This window comes from Zonotrichia albicollis, chromosome 1 (genome assembly GCF_047830755.1).
Source record: "Zonotrichia albicollis isolate bZonAlb1 chromosome 1, bZonAlb1.hap1, whole genome shotgun sequence".
NCBI lineage: Eukaryota > Metazoa > Chordata > Aves > Passeriformes > Passerellidae > Zonotrichia > Zonotrichia albicollis.
The window spans coordinates 132,407,947-132,423,167 of record NC_133819.1 but is presented as its reverse complement, the minus strand read 5'-3'; the positions used below and the strand labels follow the sequence as shown (position 1 = coordinate 132,423,167).

General features: G+C 40.4%; 1 protein-coding gene across 1 annotated transcript in view; it reads left to right on the top strand.

Moving 5' to 3' along the window:
- Window positions 1-12,522, top strand: part of LAPTM4B (lysosomal protein transmembrane 4 beta) — a 60,626-nt gene extending 48,104 nt beyond the window's left edge. The window contains exon 7 of the mRNA XM_005479482.4: window positions 9,764-12,522. Within this exon, the coding sequence (XP_005479539.1) occupies window positions 9,764-9,838 (75 nt within the window). The 3' untranslated portion in view covers window positions 9,839-12,522. The remainder of the gene's footprint in view (window positions 1-9,763) is intronic.
- Window positions 12,523-15,221: the final 2,699 nt, after the last annotated feature.

Here is a 15,221-nt window from a genome sequence, read left to right as displayed (position 1 = left end):
TGGCTGTGATAACCACACTCTTGGGAGATCATCAGACACCCAACAATTTGGGTGTCCCATGTGAGCTATACCCAGCTTTCTGTCTTGTTAACACTTGAGTGGAATACATGATGTAATTGTAAAAGATGAGGTTAGAAAGAGAGGTAATTTAGTAATTAAAAAGTCCACTGAAAGAGTAGTGATCTCTCAGTTTTCTGCACTCAGGACATCAACCATTTGTTACACAGAGTAGATGTATGCTTCAATGTCTTCAGTACTGATGACTTGTAAATGAACATACCCTGAGAAAGCATGGGCTTACTGAGAAAGTGCTCATTTTGAAAACAAAAAAAAGGAAAAATTGAAAAAATAATGCTGTTCTGCCTGTACACAATCATGATGTACAGCTAGAGATGCAGCAGTATGAGGCTGACCAAGATGTAGCAAAGATGTCTGTGACCTGAAGAGGGTGTTGCTCCATGCCTCTGAATGGAGAGGGTAATTACACCATTATTCTGCATGACTTTTGTGAGACTGCACATGATGGAACAAGACAATACCTTTGTCAATTCAATTTTCTTCCCACACAAGGGTAATCACAGTCTGTCCCTAAAGATTGTTGTATCCTAGAAATATATACATTTATTCATCTATCTAGAGTGCTGAAAACATTGTGCTGCTTCATTACAGAATTTCATAAACTCATGTAAAGTTTCCTAAATAGTGTCTTGGAGAGCTGGTGGCTTGGAATAAACAAGCAGTTTCTCCAAAGAAAAGCCATAGCAGCTCTAACTTTGCTCAAATGATTTTGGAGCATTTCTTTGCTGAATGGGGTTATAAATTATCTCTGAGCTGTTCTGCTTCCAGTTACTCCATCTGTAATCATTCTAGTGTGGTTTCTAAAGGAAATACATACATATAAACATGAAAATACTTCCTGTCCACATTGAGAGGAAGATTTCTTGGGATTTATTTGAAAGACAACATGTAATGAAATCGTTAAATAGTAATTAACTAGCATACTTTGGACAGATTTTCAAGCAAAAGCATCCAAACGAAACCATAACAGCATCTGTGTATGAAGCAAAGTCAAACATTTCTCACTTAATATTAAATAAGATTTGACTCAGATATGAAGCTTTGGTTTTTGCCCTATACCCAGGGCTCTTCTTATCTGGGAACAGGGAAGAATCAAAAGAGAACGAGTGGAACATTTTTTAGACATTGCTCTATTACTTCCTCAGAAACATTTGCTTTGACTGGACTCATTTGACCAAAGCATGCGTTTACATTGTAAACAAGCACATTTTAAGCAGATATTTATAAGCATTTACTTATAAGAATTGCTTCTAAAGGCAGTTGATTTCATTGGAAGACCATCTGACCAGGTCAGGTGGGTGAAAGTGGCTGCCACTTTGCTGAGCCCAAATCAGGTCAGCTCCCTCCCCAGCACCTTCCACAAACCTGGTCTTGGAGCTCTCCCTTCAGCCTGGACCCAAAACTGTCAAGGGGGTTTCTTGGTATGAGGAAAGCAAGTGGGGGCTGCCCTGCAGGGGAGCAAGGACTTTTAGTGAGATGAAAGAGGGCAGAACAAGAGAGAACCTGACAGAGGTCCTTACAGTTATGAGTGGCAGAGGGGGTGCTCACTGACTTAGAAAGGAGCTAGGGGACACTCAGTGAAACAGCTACTGGCAGGTTTCATAGCAAACCAAAGGCATTTCTTCATGAAACACCTAGATGAGCTTTGGGTCTGCTTACCACGGGACATTGCAGTGCTAGACATCAGCATGGACTGAAGTACAGGCTAGAAAAATCAATGAAAGAAAAAAATCATTCTATGACCAGTAGCCCAACAAGTCCTTGAAAATCAAATTTCTGACAGTTTAGAGAATATTCTGGGCAGGTTGTAACTACATATGCTTGCACTGCTCTTTCTAAATTTCTTTCATTGTTCTGTCTTGCACTTCTGTTTCTTTATCATCCACCACTTATTTCTGTATCTGGATGGACCTTTAAACTTACCCAGGAGAGCTGTTCCTACATGCAAGTGCTTAACTGCAGCATTCTGAAAAGCTAATCCCTACTTCTGTCTCCAGTGCTTGCCTTGTATGCAACATCTGACTGCTTCTCACCACAGAATTATTATTATTATTATTATTCCTCTTTCTTCACTACTGGAAGAAAGCTCCCTCTTCTCCTGAACGCTGACAGTCTTTTCATACAGTCACTGTAAAATGTGAATTTGTGTTAAGTGATTAAATAGAAAACTGAGTTCTCAGTGGATTTAGTTTTAATACTTCTTGTTTCTCCATTGGTGGGTGCTGTGTGCAGTTTTGGGCACCACAATATAAGAAAGATATGATGCTATTAGGGAGTGTCCAAAGGAGGGCCACCAGCATGGTGAAGGGTCTGGAGGGGAAGCTGTGTGAGGAGTGGCTGAGGTCACTTTGTGTGTTCAGCCTGGAGGAGAGGAGACTGAGGGGAGACCTCATTGTGGTTTACAGCTTGCTCACAAGGGGAAGTGTGGTGGCAGACATTGATCTCTTCTCTCTGGTGACCAGTGGGAATGGCCTGAAATTGTGTCGGGAAGTTTAGATTGGGTATCAGGAAAAGGTTCTTCTCCCAGAGGGTGGTTGGGCACTGGAACAGCTCCCCTGGGAAGTGATCACAGCATCAGCCTGACAGAGCCCAGGAAGCATTTGGACAATGTTCTAAAGCACATGCTGTGACTCTTGGGGATGGTCCTGTGCAGGGCAAGGAGTTGGGCTTCAATGATCCTTGTGGGTCCCTTCCAACTCAGGATATTCTTTGATTCTGTGAACTCTTGGATACTCATTATAGAAAAAACATATTTCTTCAGATACTCTTGATAAATGGTACTTCTTTTCCCCCTATACAGAGAAATGTTGAAAACTTTTGAAGGTCAGCCTCAATAAAATCCCTATATTTAGTAGCTTCCAGTGAATCTTGTACAGGAAGTAAAACAAGTGCTACATTAATAGGTTTATTTACTTTCAAATAAAATACAAAATTGATTAAATAATCAGTGATATTTACATATAGTCCAGACCTCATTGTCACACAAAGTACTAAAGGAAATAGCTACCACTTTGTGGCTCGAGTCTCCACAACAGAGCTTAAATTAAAGAGATTTGGATTTCAGAAATTTTTAAGAAAAAAAATGTACCTTAATTTTACATTTTCCTTTGTAAGCTCAGACTGCTCAGAAAAAAAACACATTGTCAAACTTGACAGGCAAACATTGCAAAGGGAGAATTATCCTAAGCCTTTCCTGCCTACAGAGTGAAGCAATCAGCTGGCTATAGCTGTGTATGCACACAGACATCTGCTGTTTTCCCCAGGTGATCTTCATAACATCTGTGTAGTCAAGAGCCTGACAGTACATTTGGGACCATCTTGAATGGGACAGGTGGTCTTGATGGCAGCCTTCCCTCTAGAGCTGTTTGTAGGCTGGATGCTGCTTCACTGCAGCTGAACGTGCTTTAGGTTGCAGTTAATGGCTCCTCAAAGCACCACAGCTGTGGAAGGAAATTCCACTGCTCTTGGCTGGGTAAATGACAGGACAGCAGGGAAGTAAACATGAAATTAGTAAATGTGATTGCATACCATTAAACCCTCTCCAAAGCACACAGGGGTGTCAGATTGGTGCAAGTTGGTTGTTGGTCATGGCTGGAATCACTGAGATAAAATGAACCCAAAGCAGAGGGCTGGTGCAATTAGGCTTGTGCTGCTTAAAACCTCTTCTTTCAGTTCAGTTGTCTCTGAACCTGATGCATCAGCCTTGTGCTGTACCAAGGAGAAAACATACCCTGTATTAGGAAAGGCATGTAGTGACTATTTCAGCACTGCACTCAGCACTGGCATATTCTGGCACATTCTTCCCATCTGTCTAACACTATTCACCCTGTGGTTGTACTCTCCCTTCTCTTTTTAATAAACAGAAAATACAGCCTGAGCCCGCTGACACTTGGTATTTGACCTGGGGCTCCTTTTGCCCTCCCTTCTTTTCCTCCCCACACACTCACATTGGCCCTCCCTAAGGATTTAGGTGTCTAAAATGTAAAGGTCACTTCTGCAGAAGAATTATGTGCAGCACATACAGAGCTGGGGTGAAGAGCCTGGGATAAACATTTTCAGGCATAGGCTGAAATTTCTGCAAATACATATTCAGTTTGTAAATATTTCCTCAGTTTAGCACCTGTGTCATACAGTCATATCCAAGTATCATCCAAGGGAGTTTTGACTCTGTCTTGATGTTTCCAACATCTTTTAAGATGTAACAAATAATACACCTGTTTTACAAATGTGAGATCCTTCTAAGGCAAAGTTAAATGATTTGTCAGAGATCCAAACAATAGCAACAGGACCAGGACAAGACCAGGAGTAAATTGCAGTAGAAATGACCCTAATTCCACACAATTATTTATTGTCATCTGTCACTGTCATCTGTGTGATGCAACCTGAAGTCCTTCAGCATAAAGCAAAGGTGTTTTTACAGAAAAGCTAAAGTTTGAGAAAACATCGTGAATGCTCACTCTAACCATCAGTACTTACCATTGACCTTTTTAATCTATAGCCTTTTTTTGGCATTTAAGAAGGTGTTGGATAAAAGTATGATAGAGCTCTGTGTGTTTCTAACAAGACATCAACATGGCTTTTTGTCATGGGAACTCCCAAAGGTTTCATACAGCAGCCAAACAGAATGCTGTTCAAACTCAAAGCATCTTTGCAGCAACAGTACCCTTCCATCCAGTGGAGAATACAAATGGCTGCTGGAAAAAGCAATCCAAAACTCTCTGGATACACATAAAGATTTCTGTTGAGTTCAGTGAGGTTTGAGTGAGAATGCAGAAATAATCAATTGATCTTATAAATAATCAATTGATCTTTTTATTGCAGAAATTATCAGTTGATCTACTCTATTTTACTCATACAGAACCGAGCACATTTTCTCCTTTAGAAAGAGAAGATCTAAGAGTTTGAGTTCAAACAGGAATCACTGCAGGAATATGAGAAAACTTATACATGTGCTAAAGAAAGAAAATTTTCTCCTGAAAGTTCAAGTAAATGTGGAATCAGCAGCAAAGATGAGGAGTGATTATTGAAATAATGCAATATGCCCCCCAAAGCAGGCAAACAAAGAAAGAAACAAACAACACTGTTGGGACAAGATTAGCTACAAACTTTTTGAATATACAAGTATTTACCTGTGTTTCTTCTCAGATATATTTCTAAGCAATGCCTTAAAAAACTTATTCTTCAAAACCAGATTAACCAGGATGTAAAAAATATGAAATGACATATGCTTATATTAACTGAATATGTTATAGCCATTGGCAAACTTGTTTGGTAATTATTTCTTTCAGAGGAGGTCATTCTGTATCATGTGCTTTATAATAGAGATGCTTATGTAATACAATTAACCAAACCACTCAGATGACACCAGCTAAGTCAGGAACAGGATTTCTTATGGGTCAGTTATGGATTACTTCTGCATATTATACAAGACTGCTTATCACAAAATGCTTAAATGCTATTGGGAACAAAGCCCAGTACTCAGCATTCCCTGTCCCACTTGAGCATAGGGCTACATAGCCCCAGTTCCCTCCCCAGCTGAAAGCCTTGTATCTGGAGCATTCATATGGCAGACTGGAGCTGTGGGTTTAAGCCCTCTTGGTTTGATCCCCCTAGAGCTCTGATTTCAGTGTCTCTCTGTGATGCTTTTACACCAAACTATTGTACGAACAGTGAGTAATGTTACATCTGGCTGCATTTTAAAGGATGGTGTTAAAATGGTACTTGCTTCTTAAATAAAATGAATGCAGTTATAGGGCTTGTGAAATAAGCTAGGAGCTTCTGTCCTTTAGATTTTAGGCATACTATAGGACTGAACTCTGCAACTATTTAATTTTCCAAACTTTCTTGCTGGTCTACTGAAAAAAGCCAGAATGTCTTCACATAGGGATCGCTGAGTACCAAAAAATGAGTGTCCTTCATAATTTTTATAGCAACTTGTGGATGACAGTCTCAAACACTCCGCAAACATGATTCCCACAGCACTCAGGCAACATTCATATATTTTTCTCAATTCACAACAAAAAAATGCAAAAACATAATGCCTGTGAAACAAAATGTGTCAGCTGTCTGAGTGGAGATTCAGCCTTGGGTACTATATACCTAAAATATGCACATATTTTTTGTACTTTGTCAATCAATTTAGACTGTATCCATTCCAATCAGATTCACAGATAAGGCTGAATAGTGAGTTTCTATTTTTCCAGTTTCCGAATTCACCCTTTGGCTCAGTGACTGGCTTCCATTTTCTGTCTCTGGAGAGCATAATGTACTGCCTGAATATCTATGCTGATTTATATTCACAGCACTTATCTGCTTCCATTAGCCATCATATAAGGTTTTTAGTTAGGTTTGAAGGATCATTATGGATGGATGGATCATTAAGAGCAGATAGTGGAGAGGAAAGACATAACCACCTGTGGATCCAGTGACAAGAACTGACAGTTGTAATTTCAATGTCTGTGGTCAAAGTAATGGTTACAGTTGTGTTCCATTGAGGGTGGGGACCCACAAACCAAAAAGTTTGTCAGGTTATGTACCTGCAAGTTAGCAGAGGAACACCCAGATCCTTTCCAGGGAGGAGTTTTTTTGTATCTGATGCAACACTATGGAGCACGCAGAGTTTTCTGATGGAGAGTTCCAAAAAGAGTCAGGGGGTGTTTGGGGTCCTTGATGGTTCGCAGTCCTCTCTAGGAATATAACCACTGTTTGACCCTGTTTCTGCACTTGTGCTGCGTGTTGTGTGGTCACCACAGAACAGGAGAACTGGCTCCAGAATGGGGCTGCCCTACCTTTGTATGTCCCACCTTTCCAGGAATGTTCTGTTCCAACTTGCCCACTTGAGTGGCCATTAGTGTTTGAGGCATAGCAATGCATTATCTCCTTGCTGTCTGTCACAGCATCACAGCCGAGACAGCCACGATACACACAGTGTCACCATACAACTCCAGAAGGCTTTAAGCATTCACCCACACACAGTGTCACCATATAACTCCAGAAGGCTTTAAGAACTCACCCACAGAGTGACACCATACCACTTCAGAAAGCTGCAAGCAGCTGTCCTTCTTGTTCTTTTGCTCAACCTTTTATATTCTTCATCTTACATGCATTACCCCTGTGTGCCCTCTGTTCCCTTTGGTGATTGTTCAGTGCACCTGGCACTCCATGGCTCGTTGCTTTCAATGCTGCTCACCTGCTTTTCACAGCTGTGCCCGCTGGGGATGAGGCTCCCCCACAGCCCCACTCCCAATTGCCCCAAACTGTGTGCCTGCAGCTGCTGAGACTTCCACAGGCATTCCTCTTTCCTCTCACCTCTTGTTGAATTGTTGGTAAGTGAGAAAGTGTCTTCTGAGAGCCCTTAGGGCCATTGATCCATATATGAGGTTTGGGTCTGCAGAATGAAGGAGTGCTTACTCCCAAGATGTAAAAGCCTTACCAGGAGGCTTTTCTCCTACCAGATTTTGTTTCATAAAAGAGTGAAGGGAATGGAGAAGTTCACTCATATCATTAATTCTCCAGGGCAGGAGACCTACTGGAAATGACAGTAACCTCAATGCTGAAGTAATAATACTGATGTAAACAAAGTAGCCTTAGGACACATGGATTTAAGAGGATCAGAGCACAGGAAGAGGTTCATCCATTGTTTGTCAGCTCATCTTTATCCCTGGAAGATGGACAGCTCTTAGGATAACAGGGCCTGCTGTCACTTCTTGTCACACCTGATGAAACAGACTCTGAACCTGGAAGAAATGGATCACAGGTTGGGGCTTAGCATTACAAACGTGCAGTAAGACAGCTAAATCTTCACAAGGGGAACTTCATTCATTTTCAGAGTAATCTCTAGGTCAGATTTAATAACTAATTATATTGTGTCATAATAAACTAATGAACATGTTTCAGGGTATTTGAGAAACTTTTTTTAGTAACATGAGGATTTTACTAGAAATCCTGTTATTAAACTAGGGATCAGTGCTAGGGAGGGGATTTTATCTGTAGAGCTTTTTACAGTTAACATGCTTCAGCATTGTGATTTACTGAGGTTACATTGCAAAATAAGTTTATGATTTTTATCATAATATATATTTGAAATTCTAAATCTTGTTCTAATTTCACTAGATAAATAGTCATAAGATGCTTGCAGCCTTTAAGGGTGACATAATTTATTAAATGCTTTTCAACTATGAGGGTTTTTAGATCATGTAGTGCATAAAATACTGCATTTGCAAGCTCAAACATATGGTATTAATGAAGAGCAACAGCTCTGACAATTTCCTTTTCTAAGTAATGAAGCTTTCCTGATTAAGGGCTGAAGATGCCAAGGTAGCCATTCTGTAATCTTAACAACATGCACAGATGTACTTGAACACACGGTCATCAATGCATGTTTGTAAACTCACATGAGTATAATGTGAATCACACTTGGAACTACCCCACAAAATCCTGTTCCAAAGTCTATTTAAATCTACGGAACAATTCCTACTGATTTTGCATGTTGTGGTTGAGGTCCACAAGGAATGATTATGGATGTTTCTTTGTAGAAGGCAGGTTATCAACTTATATAAGAATTGGTGAAATCCTCTCATGGCAGAAGTCCCTACAGATATTCCCTATGTACATCTAGACAATCACCTTTACATGCTCTTTAATGACCAAGAAGCAATGCTGATAAATCTGGAAATTCCATTATGAATAATTTATCATCAGCTGCATAAAGTATCTCAGACAGTACACTTCAGTAATATTCTTACTTGCTATTGAGATATTTTAGGAAATGTACACTCATTCTTCATTCAGACATTTATTTTATCCTCACTCCCTGCTGGGGTTCACAGACCAACTCCTCCTTTGTCTCTTCACATGCAAGCTAACTAATGTCAGTGCAGGTGCCATTAAAAATTGCTTGTTTAGGCATGCTTTCCTAAACAAGTAGGAGTCTTGGTTCAAATCTCTCCTCTGCCCTGTGTGGCCTGAACTTGCATCTCCCATGTCCTAGAAAGCTGCCTGGACTGCAGTGGATGGGGTTGATATATGACTAAACCTGATTAATTTCCTAATTGCTGTCAGATGTTTGAAGGATTCACTGAAATGCTTCTGGGAGTATAGATCTTCTTTCTCATAGCTGAGTACTCCAGAAGTATAAATCTGGAGATTTATTTAGACATTGGGTAATTTGTTCTCCATTTACTTTCTTTTTTCCCCACTCCAAAAAAATGATTAGCTATTCCAGGGAGGGCTCAGAAGGAGAGGTTTTCAGGACTTTTCTCGCTCTGGCAGTTTGAGCACTCCTCCAGGAGATAAGGTTTAGCACTCTTGACAGAGGAGAACTGCAGAAGCAGCAGCCACTATCACTGCCATGCCAGATTGAGCAAATTCAGGTACCTGCAGTGAATTGATGACATCAAGCTGTTACTCATATGAAATGAGAAGAAATCTGTTTTCTTTCATAATGAAAACAGTATAGATGTTGAAAAGAAGGAACTTCAAGCTAATATTATTTCTTTTCCTAACTATTCGGCTCCTGCTTAATAATTTACTCTTTTTTGGTTTTGGAGTTTGTATTGTGTGGATTTTTTTTTTGTTTGTTTGCTTGATTGGTTGGTTGTGGACAAGGCCTTAGGGGTTTTATTTTCTGTTGATTTTCTCATCTGACTTCTTTTTTAAAAATAAAAACTTCTTTCCTTTCGTGCAGGTCCTGTTACCACCATATGATGATCCTGTGAATGGAGCTGCTAAAGATCCACCACCACCTTATGTGTCAGCATGAGTGAGAGTGCTGTGTCCCCAGGGACGATAGCTTTACTTTACAGACATTGAAGCAATAGTTTGATAATTTCACTTCCAGGATATAACCTCTGTGGGTTACACTTCACTGTTTTGCTGACATATTGAAACATAAATTGTATGACTTGTATTCTGTAGATAGTTTTAATAATTTGCTGCAACTACAGTAGTTTCAGAAACTAGTGAACTGTTTTCAGAATAATTCTGGGTAGCACTAGGGTTACAGTTGTCACTGAATAGCTTTTTCCACCATGTCTGACATACAGTGCTAGTAGAACTTTGCATTCTCAATCAGGTTCAGAGTGTAACTTTATTTTTTAATTTGTAAAACTTCCAAAACATTACAAATATGTTTCTCAGATGCCCACATTCAACTTCAGAATACAGACCAAGTCAAAAAAAGTGACATTCCAATTCTTTCCTCTTCTGCAAGTATTTTTGAAGTTACTATGCTATGAGTGATGATGATGATTGCAAGAAGAAGAATTAGTCTTATGCACTATTCTCATCAACCTGGCTAATGGGAAACATATTTAATTGGGAAGGATAACTGTGGGAAATGAGAATAGATGAAACACTCTATGTGTAACAAGCCAGAACCTGTGGTCTACACAGACTCACTTCATCCCAGCCTGAAACCATTCTAATCCTCAAAAAAAAAAAAAGGTTAGCAAATTCTGATTACTTTCTTTACCCACCTACACACCTTTTTCCTCTCCACTAACTTCTCAAATAGTATTTTGAGGTCACAAAATCCCTGCTTTAAAGTCCCATGATTAGGTGACAAAGCTGTGTCTTTCACACTCAACATGCAAATGTTTTCCCATCGGAATGTGCCTGTAAATACTGCAGTGTTCTGCTGAGTGTTAACTAAATTATGCAGATTCTAAGATACATGTTCCCAGCCTGTGGGGAACTTAAGCATGTAATTCCTTTAGCATCAGCAGCTATGTTTTGTCTGTTTCTCATATACATCAATGTGAAGGTATAGATTCCTTTTATGACTGAACTGGTTGTACTGAGAATCCTTCTCATGGGACTCATCCACCCGTGAATGTTTGTGTGAGGTATTTATTTCTTCTCTAGAGAAGTGCCTCCTGCACGTGTAACTTTTTGTTTTGATGAAGTTTCTACTTTTAATTGAAAAGAAACACAAAAAGGGAATATAATGTGTGTCTCTATCTCTCCTTGTTTCCATCTGCATTGTCTCCTCTGTATTTGGGGTGATTGTCCAGGCTGAGGCTCAGCTGGTGCCATTGCACAGCACTCAAGGAAAGGGCAGTGCAGTGTTGAGTCAGTTTGGAGGGGCACCAGAAGACACCAAGGTGCCATCTCTCTGTGGCTGGGCTGACATGGGAGTCCTGCAGCAGTCCGTGGCCTGAGACCTTAAGTCCAGCTACCGAGAGGGCAACCAAGAGCCCACGGCAGCAGGGGGAGTCAGTCCCGGTGGCAGGGCCCCAGGGCTGACTGCCTCAGGCACCCCTCGGCATCAGAGGCCTTGGGCTGTGCCTGCAGGGATGAGGTCTTGGAGAAAGCTGCAAGATTGGTCGAAGAATGAAGAGCCGGACACTTCCTGGGGTCCAAACAGGTTTAATGCCTCTGGCAAACCAACACGGAGCACCAAGAACCAGCAGAGAGTGCTCAAGAGCAGTGGGGGAACAAGGGTTATAAAGGGAGGTGGAAACCAAGGGAGGGGTTTACAACAAACCAATCAGAGAAGGTCGGGGGATTAGCTTAACATAACTGACATAATAGGGACACCAATAAATACAAAGTAAAGGAGGGGCCCCGGGACCTCAGCCAACCACAACCCCCAGTGAGAAGAAGGCTCTGGAAAACTGGGAGGAGTGGGGGGTGATTGACTGGGCCCGGGGAGGAGGAAAAGTTTACTTATTAGGGGAAAAGCGGGAGGAGAAATTATGTAACGTGGGTAACTGACACTAACCAAGGGCAGGGGTAACCATAGCAACCTAAGGTAGGGCTATGGCGGGAAAACTGGGGAGGGCAGAACCATTTTACACTGAACAGGGGGGAACAATACATAAAATGGGGGAATAATACAAGAAACTTAACAACACGCTACAACAGAGTCCAACCCTCCTGTCCTCACCCTTAGTGCATTGACTCCATTCTGCTCACTGAAGAAATGTGGAACTTTTCCTGACTTTTTCTGGAAAAGAGCTTTCCAGGGGAACACAGGACCAACAAATCCTTTTCACAGAGATTGCAACTGTGAGCTGTTCTTGCAGAAGCCAGGGAAGGGAAGGAAAGGACAGATGCTTTCTGCCTGTCCTTCCCACACCCCTGGCAAAGGCAGGTCCCCATCTGCTTGTTGAAATTTTAGTTCATGGTTTATCCACTCTGAGATCAAGCTAAGCAATGCCTTGGAATGAACCAATCCTGAAAACCATCCACTGATCTTTGTCACAGTCCTATTTTTTTCCTTTCTGAATCTCTCTGCCATCTACTCTCATTACAGGTGTCTTTGGGAATTAATCTGAATTTGGGTGTTGTGCTGGCAGGCTGGGCTTCTGAGCTTCATTTTCTTTCATTCTTGACAGATTTGTGAAGGATGTTAAGCAGTCATCTGTTTGAGAAAAGCTGGTTGTAAATACATTGCATCTGTGTATACAAACTTCTCTACAATAAAAGGGATTGTTTCCTGAAGAGTATGGAAATAATGTTTTTATTGTCTTCCAAGCACAAACATACATAAATTCCTGTCCAAACAGTCTGTCACCGTGGAATTTTCTCTGTAGAGGACTAAAAGATAGTTTTTTAGTCCACTCCTCAGTCAATTTATCATCTTTCCCATCATACTGTATAATTGGAGGAGATGACAGTAAATTCTATAATTTATTGCATAATAGGACCAAAAGATAATTCAAGGTTTTAGTTTGTTGTCCAAAACCACAGGCATTTTTTTTTCCAGGTCTGATAAGTGTGTAATACAGAACAGGACTAAACTGAGCTACTCTGAAAGCTGGGACTTTTTCTCCACACCATAATAGGGATAATGTGCTAATTCATATGAAATTTCTTAAGACTTTAAGTTGTCTCACTAAGGAATCAAGACTTCTTCACACACCCCATGCATGCATAAATGTGAGTACAGTGTGTCCTGCCAGAACTCCCCTTGGATTTAGTCCAATTTGAGTCAAAGAGGGTAGGAAAGTTGTGGTATCAAATCCATGACATTCTTGCACACAGAATAAACAGCTGGGTAGGAGGTAACAGATAATGTAATATAAGTTTAGTTCTGGTGACATATCAGAGAATCCCCATGAGACATGGGTTCCACTCCTCCCAAACAAAAGAGATTCTGTGGTTTACATGAAGAGACATGAACTCCAGCTGAAGGGTTTTTATCCTCAGATGCTGAATTCATTCCCCATTTCCATGTATAATTCTGGGGAATTTACACCACAGCTTTTCTGTAAGTCATTTTTTAATAGTCATCTGCAACACAGCCTATAAAAAAGCTGGCTTCTTAAAGTTCTGTATTTTGGGAACTGCTTACTTCCAGCAGGTTTTTCCAATATTCCTTGCATTTTTTTCTTTCTCACAGATTCTAGAGCTTCTGTTTACTCAAATGGTCTCCTGGTTTTGTATCTGAAACTCTAATATAGCTGCTTTTTATTAATAATTTTTAGCAACTTAGGGGTGGAAAGAAAATACTTTGAGGAAATATTGACATGAAACATCATAAATATAAGGCCAAAACCAGCAAACAGGAATCTAAACTTTGATAGTACCAGAAATATAAGTAGATCTTTTGCTGAAATATCTTCTGGGGTTTTGGTTGGTTATTTTTGGTTTTGTTTGTTTGGGATTTATTTTTGTTTGTTTTCTTTTGTTTTCTTTTTTTTAATGTGTGCTACAAGACATTGCAGGCTTCACAAATCCTACACATGCTAAGGCACAAATCCAACTTTTCTCATATGTGCCTGATGCTTTTTTTCCTGATTCAGCAATGCAGCTTTCCTTTATTCTACATTCCATGCTTTATATTGGAGAAAGCAACAAGGAATTTGTAGTGGTGACCCAACAGTGTGGCAGTCATGCTTGTAAGTACATGAAGTTTCCTAAAACAATTGCTAATGACTATCATTTTAGGTGTTAGTCTGTCTGTACTCTTTGGGAAAACCTCTGGTTGGTAAAAACAATCCAGTCTTGATATGTTAGCAAAGGCCACATCGAATCAATACACAGCCAGATAAAATCTTGGCAAGGAAGCAGAGCAAATGATAACCACTTCCAAACAAATTCCAAATTCTTTCAAATTAGGGCATTCCTCACCACTACTCTGTTGGCTGGGGATACCATGGATAGTTTAAAAATTGTTGCTAATAACAAGTCTGTGGACACTGGTGCTTGGAATGTGCAAAATGGAAGACTTGACTACTGCTAAGGGCAGAAGGGGAATATAAAAGGAGCAGGAGCAGAAACAAAACATGGGAAGGCACAGAAACAAGGTTCACTGCTGCAATATTGGTTGACTTATGTGCCCTTTCTTTCTCATCTGCTGTGGCCATGAGGAAATATAATTGCTCATGTAACCTTTTATATTAGCTGTTAGACAAGCTCTGTTCCAGAATTCTATCACTGAAGGGATGATACCTTTGTCTTACTTGTTTTAATGCAAGGAAGTCTACAGATTATTATTTCTAAACAAAAAGGAATATTGGTTTAATGCCTGCCAAACTGTCCAGTCAGACAGATAACTCTAAACTGCTCCTCTGGAGCTAAGTTTTATCCTTAGAGACTTCTTAGATGTTCTCTCCATAGAAGCTGCTCTCCTTAGATGCTGCTTCTCTGGAGCCAGGTTGTATCTTTCCCATTTACCCATTTCTATTAGCTGTAGAAACTGCAGTCAAATACCACAAAAAAGCATTTCTTGCAAATTCACTATGAAGATATTTCAACACTATCTCAGCTCCCAGCTCTGAGAAATCCAAAACAGCAGCTATAGCTATCTAAAGGGAGGCTTGGCTCTGATAAATCAGGATTAGTGACTCTGGTATTTGTAAATGATGTCTCCACACCCATGGGTTTGACCTGAAATCATTCTGCACTGTGGCCAGTTTTTCAGCTGAATAGCTCAGCAGGGTGTGGAATACAGATCTGTGACCTTCTGCCTGCAGCCTGTGTCCACCTCCAGCAGCAGAGGATACTCTAGCATTGGGAGTGAAAGCCTCATTGTCAGCCAGCCAGCAGATACAAAGCTATTTCAAAGCAAAGAGGCAGTTCTACAGCTATACCCTGGACAATGAGCTACAACAGTAGTTTATTTTAGAGAAGAACCTTGGTGAAATTTAATGCAGTAAATTATTTTCTTTTTCTTCAGAGGAATTAACTCTATCATA